This window comes from Sinocyclocheilus rhinocerous, unplaced genomic scaffold (assembly GCF_001515625.1).
Source record: "Sinocyclocheilus rhinocerous isolate Xijiao unplaced genomic scaffold, SAMN03320098_v1.1 scaffold1099, whole genome shotgun sequence".
Taxonomy (NCBI): domain Eukaryota; kingdom Metazoa; phylum Chordata; class Actinopteri; order Cypriniformes; family Cyprinidae; genus Sinocyclocheilus; species Sinocyclocheilus rhinocerous.
The window spans coordinates 263,122-282,437 of NW_015634461.1; the positions used below are offsets into that span (position 1 = coordinate 263,122).

The 19,316-nt window shown below is 36.5% G+C and overlaps 1 protein-coding gene and 1 pseudogene across 1 annotated transcript in view; one reads left to right on the top strand and one right to left on the bottom strand.

The window, feature by feature from the left end:
* The window catches only part of LOC107745568 (uncharacterized aarF domain-containing protein kinase 2-like), an 8,024-nt pseudogene extending 4,900 nt beyond the window's left edge, over positions 1 to 3,124 (bottom strand).
* Positions 3,125 to 4,995: 1,871 nt separating this feature from the next.
* LOC107745569 (DENN domain-containing protein 2A-like) overlaps positions 4,996 to 19,316 on the top strand; it is a gene marked incomplete at its 3' end in the record, with an annotated part of 39,318 nt that continues 24,997 nt past the window's right edge. Inside the window, exons 1-5 of the mRNA XM_016559460.1 lie at positions 4,996 to 5,133; positions 8,788 to 9,142; positions 13,974 to 14,076; positions 14,205 to 14,325; positions 16,146 to 16,216. Coding sequence (XP_016414946.1) covers positions 4,996 to 5,133; positions 8,788 to 9,142; positions 13,974 to 14,076; positions 14,205 to 14,325; positions 16,146 to 16,216 — 788 coding nt within the window. The remainder of the gene's footprint in view (positions 5,134 to 8,787; positions 9,143 to 13,973; positions 14,077 to 14,204; positions 14,326 to 16,145; positions 16,217 to 19,316) is intronic.

Here is a 19,316-nt window from a genome sequence, read left to right on the forward strand (position 1 = left end):
GGGCAACTTGTGCATGTGTTATGCATACATCCACAGCAATGTTAAATCTTTATGTCTATGATGTTAAATTTAATATAATCCACAGAAAGATTCAAAATACAGCCGCTCCTGCTGCAACGCGTAATCATATACATCCCTATTCTTTTTATCTGGCACTTTTTCGCTGCCAGATGTCCACAGTCGTGCTGTTTAGCCTCATTTTCGCATTGTATCTCCACATTTTTACGCGAATCTTGTTTAATTCATTCAAATATTTGTTACGAGTGTTGCTCCTCTCCTTCGGTCCGGCTGATTAATCCTTCCGTGTGAATCTCACCATTAGTTCTGTGGCTCAGAGGGACAGGGAAAAAGGTAGACCCTTATCGAATAATTGATGCGTTGATTTTGCATTTAAATAGCAATAAATCATCAGCTCAGCAATAGTAAACACAAGAAATGCAAGTTGTAATTGAGTATGTACTCCGTATGCAATATCAATTTGATTAAAAATGACTATTAAATTAAGAAAACACTAAATTAAAGAAATAACCAAAACAGAATGCGTAAACCATCCCAGTTGCTCATTCTATATTAATATTAACATATACTTAAACATAAATAAGAATAAACATACACACACACACAATATATACACGTGTGTGTGTGTGTGTGTGCGCGCGCATAACTTTCAAAACTGAAACTTGTGAAACTTTTTTTGGCTGTTGACGTTAACATGTTTTAATGTCGGTAATAATTTCACCATCACCAACGCATCTGCCTTAATATTCTAGTTTCCATGACTTAAAATGCATTAGGCTTTATAAAATCAACGACGCAATAATTATAATTAATAATAATCATATGGTTTAATTGAATAATTTACACTACCATTGAGAAATTAACCAAACTATGTTACAGACTTATCATTAAGACCCTAAACAATCATATCAACTTGTGGAAAACGGCCATCCTATGACCCCTTTAAAGGGGGAAAAAATAAAATAAAATAAAAAAAAGTGCACAGTTAGACCCAGAACACCATTGTTTTTTTTTTACCAAGTAGAGGATGAAGCTGCTTTGATCTGGATTTTTTAAAAATGTTGACTTAAACTTCAAGAACAGACTCAAAAGTACAAATAAACAGAAAAATACATGAAAAACATGAAACGCCATTTAAAAAACGATTCTACCTTGATAATCTGACATGATTCTGAAAGAAAATGAGTACATGAGAAAAAATTAAACATGATTGGATCATTTAAAAATTTTTTTAAAATGAACAAAAATGTGCACATTACTCTAGATGGTTGGAAGGGATGGGTTTAAAAAGTAAGTAGTAAGTAAATAGGATCTTTACCTTAATTGCCACAGGAATCAGACGTTCTTCCTCCAGGTGTTCGTCTGGACCTAATAAACACACGGTTTTATTGAATAACACTTAAAACACATAATGTAATACAAAAACAATTACATTACTACAAATGCCTGTAAAGGGCGCCAAAGGCCTGATAATGGCTGTTGTTACACCTATAGCACGCTCAAATCCTTGTTTAATATTGACCAAACATTTAATTCATAGCCATAGGTAACTGTCTAGACTCCAGAGCAGTGGTTCTCAACCTTTTTTTCCACCGGGCCGCACTATGGTCCAAGTGCAAGTCTCGCGGGCCGCACGCATATCATTTACATATTATGTCACCAATACAAACCAACCCGATTTATAATATTATAGCCTAAATATTATGATATTTAATCGATTACATTCATTGAAATAAATAAATAATTCTACTCCCCATAAATAACACCCAATTGTGTGAACTTCGGCTCGAAAGGAGTAACAGCACAATCATAGGCGGAGTTTCACTTTTATGCGTGGGGGGGGGGGCACCCACTGGCAGAAGAGCCACGAGCACTTTTTTATATGTTCTACATTTCATGTATTTATGTAACACATATTCTACATTAAAAAATTAATTTAGAATGAACAATAACTGCTAGAGGATGAAGCTGCTTTGATCTGGATTTTTTAACAGGGTTGGACAAAAATGTTGACTTAAACTTCAAGAACAGACTCAAAAGTACAAATAAACAGAAAAATACATGAAAAACATGAAACGCCATTTAAAAAACGATTCTACCTTGATAATCTGACATGATTCTGAAAGAAAATAGAGTATATGAGAAGAAAAAAAATTAAACATGATTGGATCATTTAAAAAAAAATAAAAAATGAACAAAAATGTGCACATTACTCTAGATGGTTGGAAGGGATGGGTTTAAAAAGTAAGTAGTAAGTAAATAGGATCTTTACCTTAATTGCCACAGGAATCAGACGTTCTTCCTCCAGGTGTTCGTCTGGACCAGGTCTCTCTCTGAAATCCCTCACCTTGGTCTCCACCGTCTCTTCCTCATCTTTATACGTCTCCCAGAAGTCACTCAAAGCTCCTCCCAGGCCTCCAGGAGATTGTTCTTCTCCAGTTCCTCCACCAGCTTCTGGAACTCCAGACCTTCGACGCTCTTCACCTTGGCTTTGGCGCGGTACACCTGTGCCACGCATCCCAAGCCCACGGGCTCCTTACCGTCAAACACAAACATCTGCCTCCATCCTTCCCCAAACGCCCTCCTCAGACAGAGCTTGGTGTGGGACCAGGGATGGGGCTTCACCCGCACATGAAGCCTTGAGAAGCGCTCGCAGAAGTCCCGGGAGAAGATGTCCCGTCTGGTGCTGGCCCACTGGCCAAGCTTGATAAAAGTAGGTCCAGATGTTTCAGTGACCCAAAGGAGGGCATCCAACCAATGGGACACCCAACGTTGTGATAGTAAAGTCAGGGGATACAGAATCAGAAGCGGGCTGAATTTGAGAAGAAGCACCAAGGCGCAGATTCCCAAACGCAAGACGAATACTAACCTGTGGATCTGCACTCGGGCGACTGACTTCCTCTCTGTGGTCCTCTGCTGATGGATGGCTTCCTGTCCAGCGGCGTAAGTGATGCCACATGCAGTCCAGCAGAAAAGTCCCGCTTTAGGGGCTTGAGATATAACATGAGTACCTTTAAAAATAAACACTGTACGGGATTCGAATCGAAACCCTGTGCACCATGTATCTGAAGTTCTGGAGCAGGTGTTTTGCACAGAAAGCAGACATTTTTGATACAGTTATTTAGACATTTAACAGTTATTTTAGGACAAATGTAGTGCAGTTGCAATTTACAATCATTATTGAAATCAGATGCATGAAAACAAAGATCACGCATACAGTATGTAGTAGAATGATTAATAAGCATTCACTTACTAATGGGAAATTATGTAGCGTTTTGCTGCAAAATCTAGGGGCAACTTGTGCATGTGTTATGCATACATCCACAGCAATGTTAAATCTTTATGTCTATGATGTTAAATTTAATATAATCCACAGAAAGATTCAAAATACAGCCGCTCCTGCTGCAACGCGTAATCATATACATCCCTATTCTTTTTATCTGGCACCTTTTCGCTGCCAGATGTCCACAGTCGTGCTGTTTAGCCTCATTTTCGCATTGTATCTCCACATTTTTACGCGAATCTTGTTTAATTCATTCAAATATTTGTTACGAGTGTTGCTCCTCTCCTTCGGTCCGGCTGATTAATCCTTCCGTGTGAATCTCACCATTAGTTCTGTGGCCATTGCATGAATGATTCCTCAATGCCATCAGACATCAGTTTTATTCAGAAAGTTCTCCAAAGAACATGTTTAGTGAGGTGTCAGTGGAAAAAGTGCAACTTAAAATCTTTTGGTATGTAATTTTTATTTTATTTTCATTAACCTGTCTTTAATCTCATTTTTAATATATTTATTAATTTGTTTATATAGGCCTACCTATTTTTTTAAAATCGATTTTTACCTGTACTTGTCACGGAGATAAATCTTTTTCACTTTTTATTTCATTTGTCGTCTTATTATTTATTTAGCGATATGTAAATTAATCTGATATCTGGTCTGTCTTCTTAATCTCCCTAACATTTATTAATTTGTTTATACACCTATTTTTTATTTATTTTGCCCATGAAAATAAGTATTTTTTTTTATATCTTCTTAAAGATATTATTTGTATATCAGTCAAAGTTGCTGAATTTTCTTTAACTCTTGTAGGTTTATGAATAAGAGGAAAATAATAAAGAATATTCCGAAAATCTGCAGTACAGGTATCAAATTTCTTTTTAAGAGATCGCCTAAATATAACAGTATTTATGATCATTGTTTATCAAATCAAGTGAGTTGGCCAAACTTTCATTAAAATCTTGAATACTAGAATCAAATAATGCCAACAATAATATTTATGACCCTGGAGCACAAAAGCAGTCTTAAGTCGCTGGAGTATATTTGTAGCAATAGCCAACAATACATTGTATGGGTCAAAATTATCGATTTTTCTTTTATGCCAAACATCATTAGGATATTAAGTAAAGATCATGTTCATGAAGATATTTTGTAAATGTCCTAGCGTAAATATATCAAAACTTAATTTTTGATCAGTAATATGCATTGCTAAAGGACTTCATTTGGACAATTTTAAAGCTGATTTTCTCAATATTTAGATTTTTTTGCATCCTCAGATTCCAGGTTTTCAAATAGTTGTATCTCGGCCAAATATTGTCCTATCCTAACAAACCACACATCAATGGAAAGCTTATTTATTCAAAATTGACACTTATGACTGGTTTTCAGAATCAGAATCAGAATGAGCTTTATTGCAGGTATCTTTACACATACGAGGAATTTGTTTTCGTGACAGAAGCTTCCACAGAATGACAGTGACAGGACAAAACACAGATAAAAAAAGAATAAAAATAGAACAAGTAAATAGAGAATAACAATATACAAACGGACAATTGTATGTACAGGTATATTACAATAGACAGTTTTGTATGTACAGGTATATTATGTGCAAATCCGAAATGTAAACTAAGTATGTGTGTTAGATAAAAAGTGTATAAATAGTGTTGTGTGATCCACAATTATTGTCAAGTGTTCATAAGATGGATTGCGTGAGGGAAGAAACTGTTCCTGTGTCTGGCTCTTCTGGTGCGCAGTGTGGTCCAGGGTCACATTTGTCTTCTAGAACCAGCAGGAAGCTCAAAAAGAAAGAGTCCACTTCATTTCTATCTGTGTTTAAGGCAAGATCATCTCCAGTTTAAATTCATAATCCTCATAAATACTCCACCTCCCAATCTGTTCTCTCTAACATAATCAACTGAATTATACTTCATTATACTTTAAGATTTCTCTAGAATTCGCTGTTAACAATGTTTCAGATAAAGCAATAGTAGAAAACTGATGTTTAAGTCAAAATTAATAATGAATGAGAGAATTCCCAGAGAGACTACTTATGTTCAAACGAAAAGTAGAAGAAAAAAAACTTTAGAAGGCAGAGATCTACATAAATCATTAAACTGAGTTTCAGTATAAAAACATTTGAAGCATATAAGGATAAAAAGAACTTAAGATCTGGATCAACATCAAAATTATAAGTCAACGGTATATATATTATATATTCCCATTCAGTTGACTCGTACTTCATTCAATCAATAATTTACTCGCTCGGTCTTTCATCCATGTCATTTATTCGGTCTGTTTTTATTTATTTATTTATTTATCCTTGGCAAATAACATTTTAACAAACAAACACTGGATCCAAACAATCTTTTTTTTTCTTCTTCTGTGTTTCTCTTCTTTGTCCTGTAGGTGTCGCTGTGATGACTGTGTGCTTCATTATGTGCCAATGGACTCATCTTCCTCTCTCATGCATAAAAGAAACACATAAAGGAGCAGGTATAAAGACAGACATGATAAGCAGTGTCTTTCATTCTCTTTTGCATATTGAAATGCTGTGTGTGGGGTTTAATTTATTTAGAAATATCATATTTGATTATACATGCATGTGTTTTTTGTGCCAATCCCTTATTGTTAACTTATTCCTGGGTTTTCAAAATGACTTTTACAAATTCGCTTACTGTGCTTTAAAATCAGCTTCGCAGCAGAGTTAATCTAGCACAAAAGCTTTACAACAGCAACAAAAGACACTGATTCCATTAAAGGGTTAGTTCACCCAAAAATGCTGCATTTTACCTCATACGTCATGCTCCCGGAGCTGCTTCTGTGTACAACTGTTGGCGCAAGCTACATTAAAGTGATTATTACGTTTTGAATATGGATATTTTTCTTACAAAAACGCATCGATTCGCTACAGGAGGCCTTTGTTCACCCCCCAGAGCCGTGTGAGACACTTTTTTTTTATGGATGGGCGCTTTTTATTTAAGTTTTGGACTGATGCATGCAACACCCGCTGAGTGGCATTAAACATCTTGAAAGATCAAAGACAATTTTTATTATAACTCCGACTGGATTCGTCTGAAAGAAGAAAGTCATATACACCTAGGATGCCTCGGGGGTGAGTAAAACACAGCCTAATTTTCATTTTTGGGTGAACTAACCCTTTAAGTCCGCAAACTCTCCAGTTAAATCTGTGCGTAACACGATCCCTCGAGTCTATCTCCTCCACCTCTCTTGAAGTCGAGCCAAGACTGTCCTTCACATGGGATCCTTAGACACTCCCAGAGACCCTCAGTCCCACTGCAGGCAGGAAAGCCAGGGGCCTCAACTCTAAACCCTGTTGTAAACAAGTGACTTCGAATCATGCTTGTGCATGCCAATGTAAAGCAAAACCATCTGATTTTAATAAGCTCTTACAAAACGTACTTAATATTAATCTAAAGTGAGTCCGTTTGATCATATTTCTGGGAGCATTAGATAACAAGGTTTGTTATCTAATGCTTCGGCTGCATTTATTTGATAAAAAATAGAAATATTATTAATTGGAAATGAACCCTCATCAAGTGACCGATTTGTTGATTGATTGGTTAATAAGTTGTCATATTTAAAATGCAATAATCATCAGTTCAGTAATGATAAACAAGTAGACTGCATCCATAATCCATTTAATTAAAAATTATTAAAATAAAAATAAGTAAATAAAGAAAATAGTCAAATAGAATGAGTAAATGTTTTAATATTTTTTAATATTAAAAAACATTATTTTAATGCAATTTTGTTTGTTGTTGTTCCATATTTTATTTTGTTATTTGTCATTAATTAATTAATTTAGTTTGAACTTTTTTCTCTTGTGCTCACACATTTATTTGATTAAAAATACAATGAAAAAAATAATATTGTGAAATATTATTACTGTTTAAAATAACTGTTTTCTATTTCAATTTTAAGTCGTAATTTATTCCTGTGATCAAAGCTGAATTTTCAGCATCATTACTCCAGTCTTCAGTGTCACATGATCCTTCAGAAATCATTCTAATATACTGATTTGCTGCTCAAGAAACATTTATTATTATTATACATGTTGAAAACAGTTGTGCTGCTTCATATTTCATGAGATGTTTTTTTCCATTTTTGTTTGTTTTTTTAAGGTTTGTTTGATGAATAGAAAGTTCAAAAGAACAGATGGATGGATGGATAGATAGATAGATAGATAGATAGTCAGATAGATAGATAGATAGATAGATAGATAGAAATAGTCAGATAGATAGATAGATAGAAATAGTCAGATAGATAGATAGATAGAAATAGTCAGATAGATAGATAGATAGAAATAGTCAGATAGATAGATAGATAGAAATAGTCAGATAGATAGATAGATAGAAATAGTCAGATTTTAAACTACCCAGAGGAAAGTCTTATTGCTCAGATATTGCTCTTTCACGGCTTAGTTATTACAGTTTTGCTTACACACATTTTCAAAACTTTACACACAAATCCAAGAATTGCACACACAAAATGCAAAATGCCTCACATCTCTTGCAAAATGAAGCACTGCGTTCAAAATATCACAAACACATCTCAAAAGCAAACATTTGCAAACACCTTTGCCATAAAATCAATTCCTGTTAGAATTTTGTGAGTTACATAGAGAATTGTGTGTTGTTTTGCATGCAAAAAGTGTTTTATGAAATTGAAAACCGAGTCAAAGGCGGAGAATTAGCATATGGTTTTGCAGATTTGGTGTGTGTGCTTCTGCTGTTTGAGTGTCAGCTTTCAGAAATTGTGTGACAAGTAAAGATTTTGTGTGTAAGCAGTTGAAAAAAACTGTAAGTCCTAAAATTTCTCAGGAGAAATAAAAATAGGCAATAATAATTAGTGCATACTTATCATAGAGTAAGAGTATAGCGCTGCATGTGAAACTGAAACATTTAATGAATTGGATGAGAAATGTTTAAGTTCATATTAAGATCTTTGACTTTTCATTTTAGTCTTGATAGTTTGAGACATTGTTTTGATCTAAAACTCTGGAGGAGAAACATGTGAGATTACTGGGATCTTTTTCTAAACAGGAAAAGCAAGCATAGGTTTCCATTTGATTTCTATTTAATCTCATGCGAGCAATCAAAGAGATCTTATTTGTGATTTTTCCTTACAGGTCGATTTTAAAAGCGTCTGAAGTATCCAAATACTTCTTGATTCCACCGTTTATGCGGATGGATGGAATTTGTTCCGTGCTCCGTTTGGCTCCAGTCAACTTTTAAAGCAGGACACTCCGTCTCCACGGCAACCAGGCGTCCAATCGCTCGTCCAGCTGCAGATTAGTTCAGCTGTGGGGGGTTTGGAGGAGGAGGAGAAAGACTCCGATGGGAAAGAGGAGAGGGAGGGGTGGGAAAAGAGAATGAGAGCGGAGGAAGGCAGAAACACTGGAGAGAGATAAAGTTGCCTGCAGCTGGAGTTTGAGTCTGTCTGAGTGACTGCTGCTTCTCTTCTGCTTGCAGGCCGTTTGCAGGATACACGGGGACCGGCTGGGAAAAAGAGGATTTAATCAGCCAAAGCGTGTGCTGGAGAAGGAAAAAAGAGGAAAGGGAGGAGAAGAAGGGAATAGCTGCTCAGATCATGAGAATCTGAGCGACTGCTGCTTTTCTTCTGCTCACAGGCCACTTGCAGGATACACGGGGACCGGCTGGGAAAAAAGAGGATTTAATCAGCCAAAGAGTGTGCTGAAGAAGGAAAAAAGAGGAGAAGAAGGGAATAGCTGCTCAGATCATGAGAGTGGATGCTGTCTTTCCTGGGGTCAGATTTCACAAAATGAGAGACCACTGCACTACTGCAGGGCGCAAGCAACAGAGCAAGGTATGTGTGTGTGTGTGTGTGTGTGTAGGTTTAGTCAGCTATACTTTGGGGGCAAAATTGCTTCTGACAAAACCAAAATTACATTTGACAAAACCTCCCTCAGTGGTAAAAATGATTTAAAAAATAGAGTAAATAATGTTGTTTTTTTAATTCTAAAAATAAAAATGATAAATAAAACAAATACAATAAAAATACAAAAATAGTTTGTAAAAATATTATTAAATGAAAAAAAAAAAAAATGTTTTAGGGGTAGTCTGTAGTTATTGTGTGACAAAACCAAAATTATGTTTGACAAAACCTCCTTCAATGGTAAAAATTATTCAAAAATAGAGTAATTGTTTATTTAAAAAATAAAAAGATAAATGAAAGCAATACATTAAAAAATAAATAAATAAATAAAAATAAGAAAAATTATAAAATGGAAAAAAAAAAAACTTTTTAGGGGTGGTCTGTAGTTATTGTCGGACAAAACCAAAATTATGTTTGACAACCTCCTTCAATGGTAAAAATAATTCAAAAATAGAGTAATTTTTTTATTTTAAAAATAAAAAGATAAATGAAACAAATACATTAAAAATAAATAAATAAATAAAAATAAAAAATATTATAAAATGGAAAAAATCTTTTTAGGGGTGGTCAGTAGTTATTGTCGGACAAAACCTAAATTATGTTTGACAACCTCATTCAATGGTAAAAAATGATGAAAAAATAGAGTAAATAATGTTTTTTTATTTTATTTTTTTAAATAAAAAAGATAAATAAAACAAATACAATAAAAAATACATTGTTTTTAAATATTATAAAATTAAAACAAATAAAAATCTTTTTAGGCATAATCTGTAGTTATTGTCTGACAAAACCTGAATTATATTTGACAAAACCTCCTTTAATGGTAAAAATGATTCAAAAATAAGTACGTAATGTAAGTAATGTTTTTTTTAATTCTAAAAATAAAAATATTAATAAATACACTAAAATGATCTACAATTAAAACAACTAAAACTCATTTGCTCTTAGGAGTAGTCTTTATCCATTTGAATTATTATTATTTTTTAAATATATAAAAGTTTATTTTATTGTCATTTAAATAGCTAAAATAAATGTGTGTGTTGTGTGTTCAATGTGCACTGTTTGCATTGGTCTAATATATGAAGTTTAAAGTAGTGCACAGTAGTTTTGTAGTGATTGTGCTGGTTTGTTGTTTGTTCTAAGACTTAGTTAAACTAGTCGTGAGAAATGTGTGTTCATTGGTGCGTTCCTGGCTAAGAGGCAAGAGAGCTGATAGATAGAGCGTAACTGAAGAAGTGCTGCAAGTAATTTCAGCCAAGAGAACAATAGCTCTGCTTCTCTGGACAGCTGAAAGTAGAGAGAGATAAACAAAAGCAATTCAGCCAAGCTGTGTAAGAAATATCCAAATGTGTTTGGCACTTTAATAACAGTCAGAGTGAGAGTTTTGGTGTCGTCTCAAGACATGACTTCATAATTCATAAACTATGTCAACGCCAAAAGAACTGAGAGTGTTGGACCTCTGGATCGATTTTAAAAGTCATTTTATGTCTATATTTGGTATTTCTTAGCAGAGAACATATTGTGAGTGCATGGGATATTCCCATCTCTGTTGACTCATGTAGTGACTCACCCTCATGCTTTTATTTGTAACTGCTGTTTAGGACTAAAATGTTTTTTGTTTTCGCAACAAGGGATAAGAAATACCCATAATCCCATAGTCTTTCCAAAATGACACATCAGAAGCAAGCTTCTGTTCCAGTTAAATTGTCAGACTGCAGATGTACAAAGACATATTGAGGCCCAAACAGAATCATCTTGCTTTTTTTAAACAGGGTTTTTGGGCTGATTTTGGTTCAATGTAAACGTGATTAAATGTACTACTCTCTGTATAGCTGAAAACTTTATCAAAATAGTCAATGTAATAAACAATCCCAAAGTAGGCCTCATTCACATTAATAAATAAATAAAAAAATAAAAAGTAATTTCTGTGTAATTCATGAATGTAATTCAAACAATTTGTATGAGCATTTTCAGATGCAGTTTACATTAAAAATGGTTTCACAGATGTTTCTCCTTGTATTTTATGAATGAAGCCCAATTTGTGAATGATGAGGGTTTTTTACATTTTGGCTATCAGTTCTGAGCGATTGCCAGAGCAGAGTGTGTGTGTAGCAAAGGATTCTTGGTAAGGAGCCTTTGAATGCAGGCCTGTTTGATGGGGTGGGTTGTTTGGCTCTGGTCTGTGACTAATGGCTCACTCTAAATGACTCTAACAAATAGTCACAAGGTCAAAGGATGAGTTCAGGAAAGAAAGACTGCAATTTGGTGAGCCGACAGGAGGACATTTTTCCATCTGCTTTGTTTATTGGAAACCTTTGGAACTGAATGCAGAACTTGGTTTTTGGTGGTGCTTACCTGTAGAAAACACTTCTGGAGTTGTTTTTAGCATGTTGCTAGGGTGTTTTGGGTGGTTGCTAGGCTGTTGCCATGGGGTTGCTAGGGTGTTCTGGTGGTTGTTTAATGGCCTAAGTGAAAAGTGTCCATTCTCAAGTGGTTTTTAGCATGTTGTAGTGGGCCCTATGAAATCCGTTTTATTTTTTTCCAAATTCTGTTTTTTCCATTTACATTTTTCTGGATTACGTTTTTTCCCGTTTAAATTTTTCTAGACTCTGTTTTAATAGTTACATTAAATTTTAATAATCAAAAAGCATGTCTAATTAATTGAAATCATGAAACTTAACATATTAAACAGCAGTTTATTAAAGTTTAACAAAAAATTATGTAAAAATGTATTTATGAAATATTATTTTTTTTCTCAAATTCAGTTCTATTTTCACCAAATATTTTTACTTAATATTAATAATCAAAAGCATATCTAATTAATTGATTTTATAAATAATAATAATAATAATTTATTTATTTTATTTCTTTCTTTTTTTTCTTCCAGAAATAATGTGTTGTGTATTTACATTTTTCTGCTAAATAAATTCTGGTAAATAATTTTTCTGGTAAATATTTGGAAAAAAAAAATTTTAATAATAATTTTATTAGTAGTAGTATAATTACGTTAAGTAATATATTTCTGTCACGGTTTCTTCAAGTTAAACCGAACGTTTATTTTGATGAGTTGCTTTGAAGACCTTTAGTTTTCTGTTTGTATATATGACGATAGGCCTATTTTTACTCTAAAGGAACAGTAAAATGCTCATGAAGTAACTCTCAGAGCAGTTCTAGAGATCATGTTCATGTGTTCATGTACTCATATGGCTATTTTAGAAAGGAACATTTAGATGAAAAAGAGGGAGAATCAATAAATGATATGTAATCCATAAAAAAAGTCTGATTATGAGTATTTTAAAATGTAATCTACTTGCAAGTTCTTAATTTTTGGAATCTGATTACGTAATCCAGATTCCATGCAATCAGTTACTACCTAGCTCTGGTTACAGTGCAACATTCAGGAAGGGTTCCTTACTGCCGTAATGACCTGGACTGTCTCCACGGCAACAGCTGTAGAATGCTCCCTGCGGTGCGTGTGAGGGAATTCTGGCTGCTCAGGATTCCGTGAGCTCGCCGGCTTTGTGTTGGCAGATATTTTGCGGCTTAATATTCACAGACACCAGTCTATATCTTGTTTTGATTTAAGTGAACTGACCTACTTTTGATATATCCTTCCAAAATTTAGCAAATTCCGTGACATTTAGCATTATAGTAAATTCCGTTTTTATGACCGGACTTCGCGATTCCGTCCACGTTTTCCGCATCGCGGACATCATAGGACCCTAATGTTGTTATACAGTTGCCAGGGTGTTCTGAGTGGTTACTAGCTAGATGCTAAAGTGTTCTGGGTGGTTGCTAGGGAGTTCTAAATAGTTGCTAGGTGGTTGCTGATTGGTTGTTTAATTGGCCTAAGTGAAAGCATCTACACTCAAGTCTCTGCTCTTCTAGTCTCTATATATCGTTTGAGTCTCCTTCAATATAAGGATTTTTTATCATCCATCAGGTTAAAATAGTTAGTATGATCACTTAGTAAAGTAACAGCACACCTCTCCTCAACAAGACACATGATTTGAGGAATCATTCGTGTCTGTTCATATCTCTAACTATAAGACTGAGCATTAGAGCTTGTGATGCTTGGCTTTGTGTGTCTGTGTTGGTGAGTATGTGAGCTTTGCATCTTAAAGCTGACAGTCTTTGTGTGTGATTTCCTGTGACATGCGTTTGCAGAAGTGTCAATATCTGCAAAACTGGAAGACTTTCTGAATGTACAGTGGGTACGGAAAGTATTCAGACCCCCTTAAATTTTTCACTCTTTGTTATATTGCAGCCATTTGCTAAAATCATTTAAGTTAATTTTTTTCCTCATTAATGTACACACAGCACCCCATATTGACAGAAAAACACAGAATTGTTGACATTTTTGCAAATTTATTAAAAAAGAAAAACTGAAAAATGCTCAGTATTTAGTAGAAGCACCCTTTTGATCTAATACAGCCATGAGTCTTTTTGGGAAAGATGCAACAAGTTTTTCACACATGGATTTGGGGATCCTCTGCCATTCCCTCTTGCAGATCCACTCCAGTTCTGTCAGGTTGGATGGTAAACGTTGGTGGACAGCCATTTTTAGGTCTCTCCAGAGATGCTCAATTGAGTTTAAGTCAGGGCTCTGGCTGGGCCATCCAAGAACAGTCACAGAGTTGTTGTGAAGCCACTCCTTCGTTATTTTAGCTGTGTGCTTAGGGTCATTGTCTTGTTGGAAGGTAAACCTTAGTTCCAGTCTGAGGTCCTGAGCACCTAGCTCTGGTTACAGTGCAACATTCAGGAAGGGTTCCTTACTGCCGTAATGACCTGGACTGTCTCCACGGCAACAGCTGTAGAATGCTCCCTGCGGTGCGTGTGAGGGAATTCTGGCTGCTCAGGATTCCGTGAGCTCACCGGCTTTGTGTTGGAGTTTAAGGGAACGGACCACAGATGCTGTGATTACTGACCTCCACCCCTTCTCCTCCTTCCCGTCTTTCTCCTCTGTAACCCTCCTTCTTTTATAACTCTTGAGATACCAGCCCCCACTCCTTAAGGAGCCGTGCCTGCAAGCTGTCACTCCGATGCCGTCTCTGTCAAGGTTCAGTGATTTTTGTAGCACAAGAAGAGAAGAGAAAGACAGAGCAGACTTCAAGGTTGTAACAATGGAGGGTTTCAGGAGAAGGGAATAAAGTGTTTAGCTAAATGCACCACCAGTTTGAAGGTAGAGTTCACCTAAAACAGGAATTGGTGTCGTTGTTTACTCATAATGCCATTCCAATTTTTTAAGAATTTGACAGCAACCACAGTCTGCCAAGCTCCAAAATGACAAAGATAGTCCAATGTATTCCAAGCCTTCTGAAGTTGTACACTAACTTTTTGTGCGAAAAAGTCCAAAGTTTAAGTTGTTATCCATCGGAGGTCTCAAATCTCACTTGTACTTCCTTATGTTTAAACCTACTTTGCCGTAATGCCACGTGAGAAGCAACCACCAATGGCATTTAAATCTGGTGCAACCACTGATCTATATATAATGTTCTCTATTATAGATCAGTGGGTGCAACACTTGAAAAACACATGAAAAATATTTAAATGTAAGTTAGCTATGAAAACCTCGGTCTGTTCCTCACAGAAAGTTATGATATGACTTCAGAAGGCTTGGACATTTAGTGCATAATTTGCATGGACTTTTATGGTGCTTTTTGTCTTTTTTTAGAGGTTGACTGGCCATGGTCACGGTGCATTTAATATAACATCCTAGTAAACATTCTGTACAATATCTCCTTTCGTGTTTGACAGAAGAAAGAAATGGGCTTGGAATGACATGAGGGTGAGTATTTAGTGACAGAATTAAAATTATGGGGTGGACTGACTTTGTTCAGAGGACAATCATAAAAAAGAAAGGACGCACTTAATTTCATCCATCAACCATTAAAAAGATAAATTTGCATTCCTCAGTTAACTTTGTCTTTATGTCTTAATGGCCAACCTACAGATTAGGACATGTGATTTGTTCAAAGATAAGGGATAAGGGAAGTGTCATGGCGTTTGTGAAGATGACAGGAAGGAACAAGAAGGAAATAAAAAGGAGAATGTGGGTGAGGCTGAGTAAAACAATCCATTCTTCCCCATCTGGAACGTGGGATGTTTCTTCTTCCTCTCCTAGCGTGGGTGGTTTAAAATACCTCTTTACCTTCTAAAACTCTTTAATACAGCCTTCTTTCCTTCTCTCGCTCACTCTTTCGCCGCTTTGCACACATCCAATCTGCAACCAATTACAGCGCTTTGGAACCAGCAAACCATCCAAGATGTGCAGCCTAAAGGTCCTTTCATATGACTCGCGTCAGTGTTCACCAATTCATTGAACTCTCGGAGTGAAGCATCAGGCTCCTTGTTACTGCATTTCTCACTGGTCAAGCATTGTCATGCAACACTCAAGTCTTTCAACTTTGCACAATGTTTGCTTATCAGCTTTAAAAAAAAAAGGGAGGAAAAAGCACTTTGTTGATCATTTGGTAGAATCTAGTCAAATTTGACAGATGCCAACATGGACAGGTTGTGTAACATGCCTTCATTCTTAAAACCAATGAACAAGCTACTCAAAGTACAAGAAAATAAGACCCAGACTTACGGATCTGGTATTGGGTGGCTGCTTGATGTTTAATGTAAAATGTGGTTCCTAATGGAACACCAGTTGAGATCCTCTTGTGTTGAGAGACAAATAGACATAATGAAACTAATGGCTTATAATTACTCGGATGCGAGTATGTAAAGACCTCAATCCAATCTGTTTAGCACACCAGACCTGCCATGTTCACTCTTAAATGGAAGGGTATCATTAAGTCATTAATTTTACATTCAGCACGACTGACAGGTTCATGTTTTTCCTTCACTCATTGCCTGAGCATCAAAGCTCTTTTTACCTGTCAGAGATGTTTCAGGTAATGTGAGTTACACATTTTGTCCATCTGTGCAGGTGGAGACACACCTGGCCGAGATTTCGCACAATGCTTTAGTTGTTACAGTCGCCCTCAAACACACTGCCTGGTATGTACATGCACAGCCTTGATAACTAATCCTGTATCAGGTTCTCACTTCAGAAGAATACCCTTTCTGCATTTTTTGTTTTAGGGAAAGCATCTTGTTTGAGTCCTTAGAATAACAGGGTCATGTGTAGATGGTATCTTTGTTGTGCAGAACGTCTTGGGAGATTCACATGCAAATTCTTATATTGTTTTTATGTTGAGACCTGCAGCAACCCTGACTCTGACTATAAACCTTGTTGCAGAAAAAATGAATCTCAAGAGTTTCACAGCAAGGTTTACCTTCTAGACACAACTAATTTCAGGACCTTGAAGTGGGTAAGATGTTTGCGTTGGGAATGTTGCAGCGGAACATTAGCTAATTGTAACTGAAGGCAAAGTTGCGGAATAAAATTGGCAGGAGTGGTTTGGATAACTGATCTTATACTAACCAACTTGGCTCTCAAAGAGCATTCTATGAAATGCACACAAGCCCTTTTTAAATATTAATGCCTATCTTCTATGCCAGGGAACAATCCTACCCTGACAATCATGGAAATATCTGTGCTCTAACACCCGATGATGCATTAAAGCTCAGGTTTGCAGAGGAACATGCAGTTTCCCAGTTTCTGGATCTTCTGGAGTTCTTGTATTACAAGGGAAAACCACAGAATTTCCAAAGACTGTTCTTTTTCTGGGAGTCATGTGGCTGAGCTTCTGTTTTTGTCCCTGTCAGTTGAAAAACTTGTATCTTTGAACTTGGAAAATTTCATAGGAAGGATGAGATCATTGAGAGGTCACCATGTTTGGTCCGATCATGATGAGACGATGCATTTGAGCAAAATTTCTTTCTCTCACAGAGCTGTGAAGTATCCTGAGGATGCAGAATGAAGAAAGAGATGACTTTTGGAGGCCGTGGTTTTTGGAAGATTTAGAATCTTTACCTTGAATCCACTTGAAATGGATATCCTTAGTAGTAAAATGCAGTAGAAGTGTTCCATTTCTGACTGATTTGAGTGCAGTTGTCTTGGTCTCCTGTAGGAATTACAATACTAATCTTTGATCAAGCTGGTAGTCCTCGATCAGTGCAGCTCATGGTGGCCCTCATGCTCACATACCGCAACTTTTTCTCCGCTCTTGGTTTGACTCGAAGCCAGATCTCCAGTTACACTTCCTGTTTTCCCTCACGCTTATGTGGTTCCGCCTGACCATTCCCACCGGCCCTACGTGTCTCAGCGCAGACAGATTCCTACAATTCCCTGCGCTATTCCCATCAGAGCACTGCGTGGCAAGAGCTTGGGAAAGTCCTCTTCCGGAGTCAATGATCCACCAAGCAACAGAGCCTCTTGTTTCTCTCTCCTCCTCTCCTCTCTCTCTTTCCCTTCTTTTTTGCCCTCAGCCGTTCTCAAAATCAACATTTCCAGAGTGAATGTAAACCAAACCGCCAGAGTGATGGAGTCTAAATGAAGGTCTGAAAGTTTTCACGACCTTCAGGAACATTTGGAATCCAAGGAAACGCATACATTGGTTTTCCTCTTCAGATCAAAATCAGATGGGCTCCTCCATGATTTGTGCCATTATTTAATGGGTATTTATTGAGACCTCTTTAATAGATCATTTTTCTTCTTCTAGATAGGGATACGATGAAATGAAGCAACAATGGAGACTTTTGTTGACTTTCTGCCTCCTCTGGTTTTTAGAGTCTCAAACTCTTCTCAGCTTTGCCAAAATACTAAAATCTGTAACTTAAACACTGAAGCATAGCATAACTCAAATCCTCTGGTCTTAAGTCATAACGAGATCTCTCATATTGCATTGCAGGCTTCTTGGCAGTCCTGACCACAATATGAGATGTTGAGATCTCTCTTGAGGAGACACGTGTGAGATTATTGGGATCTTTTTTAAGAGAAACAGAAAAGTGAAAGTCTCCAGTTGCACTTTGCTGACTAGGAGAAACAATTGAGACATGAACAAGATCTCATTGGTGATTTTTCTTTCCTGGGGGAATATGATCAAACCAACTCACTTAAATTAGATCAAGATTTTATTGCAGACTTGGCAAATCCGAGCACATTGTGAGACATTGTTGAGATCTGTTTTAAAACTCCAGAGGAGACACATGTGAGCTTACTGGGGTCTCGTTCTCCACAGATTCCACTTCCTGTTATCTCCCTTCCTGTGTGACAATCTGTCCATGATGTCGCCCCTTAGCTAACGCTTGCATAAACAAGAAAATAACAGTTTGTCATGCCGTTTTCTCCCTTGAGGTCTCCAGGACCTAAAGTGTCGCGCAGTTGGTCATGTGGTTCTGTCCTAAAACCATAATTACAACTTCCACGGTTTCACTGTGCTCATTTGACCCAAGCAAATGTAAACGACCATCATCATCCTCCATGTCCTGGAACAGTATCATTAACAATGTTATTGTAATGTTTTACAATCCCAACACCGCAACAACAGGGAACATAGTTGCGATTCAAACGCACAACAATTCACAGTGAGATTATATTTGGAAGGCACTGATAGGGGGGCACAAACATACATGAAGGAATTGTTGGCTATATCCTCTCCACATCCTGTCTCAATCTGTGGTTGGCCTAGAATTGTTCCTGTCTGAAGCTTGTCCTCTCCCACAGAGTATAACAATGACAAAGCTGTAAATGTAGCATGTAGTGCCCTAGTCTCGTGTGTGTGTGTGTGTGTGTGTGTTTATAGACATATATACAGTGGACCAGTAGTGCACAACACAACGAAATCTCCACAACACAATGGAAACAAGCCTCAACACAACGAAATTAGCACAACACAACGGAAACAAGTCGCAACACAACAAAATCAGCACAACACAACGGAAACCAGTCGCAACACAACAAAATTAGTACAACACAACAGAAACAAGTCGCAACACAACGAAATTAGCACAACTCAACACAACGAAATTAGCACAACGCAACGGAAACAAGTCACAACACAATGAAATTAGCACAACACAACGGAAACAAGCCGCATCACAACAAAATTAGCACAACACAACAGAAACAAGTCACAACACAATGAAATCTCCACAGCACAACGGAAACAAGCCTCAACACTACGAAATTAGCACAACACAACAGAAACAAGTC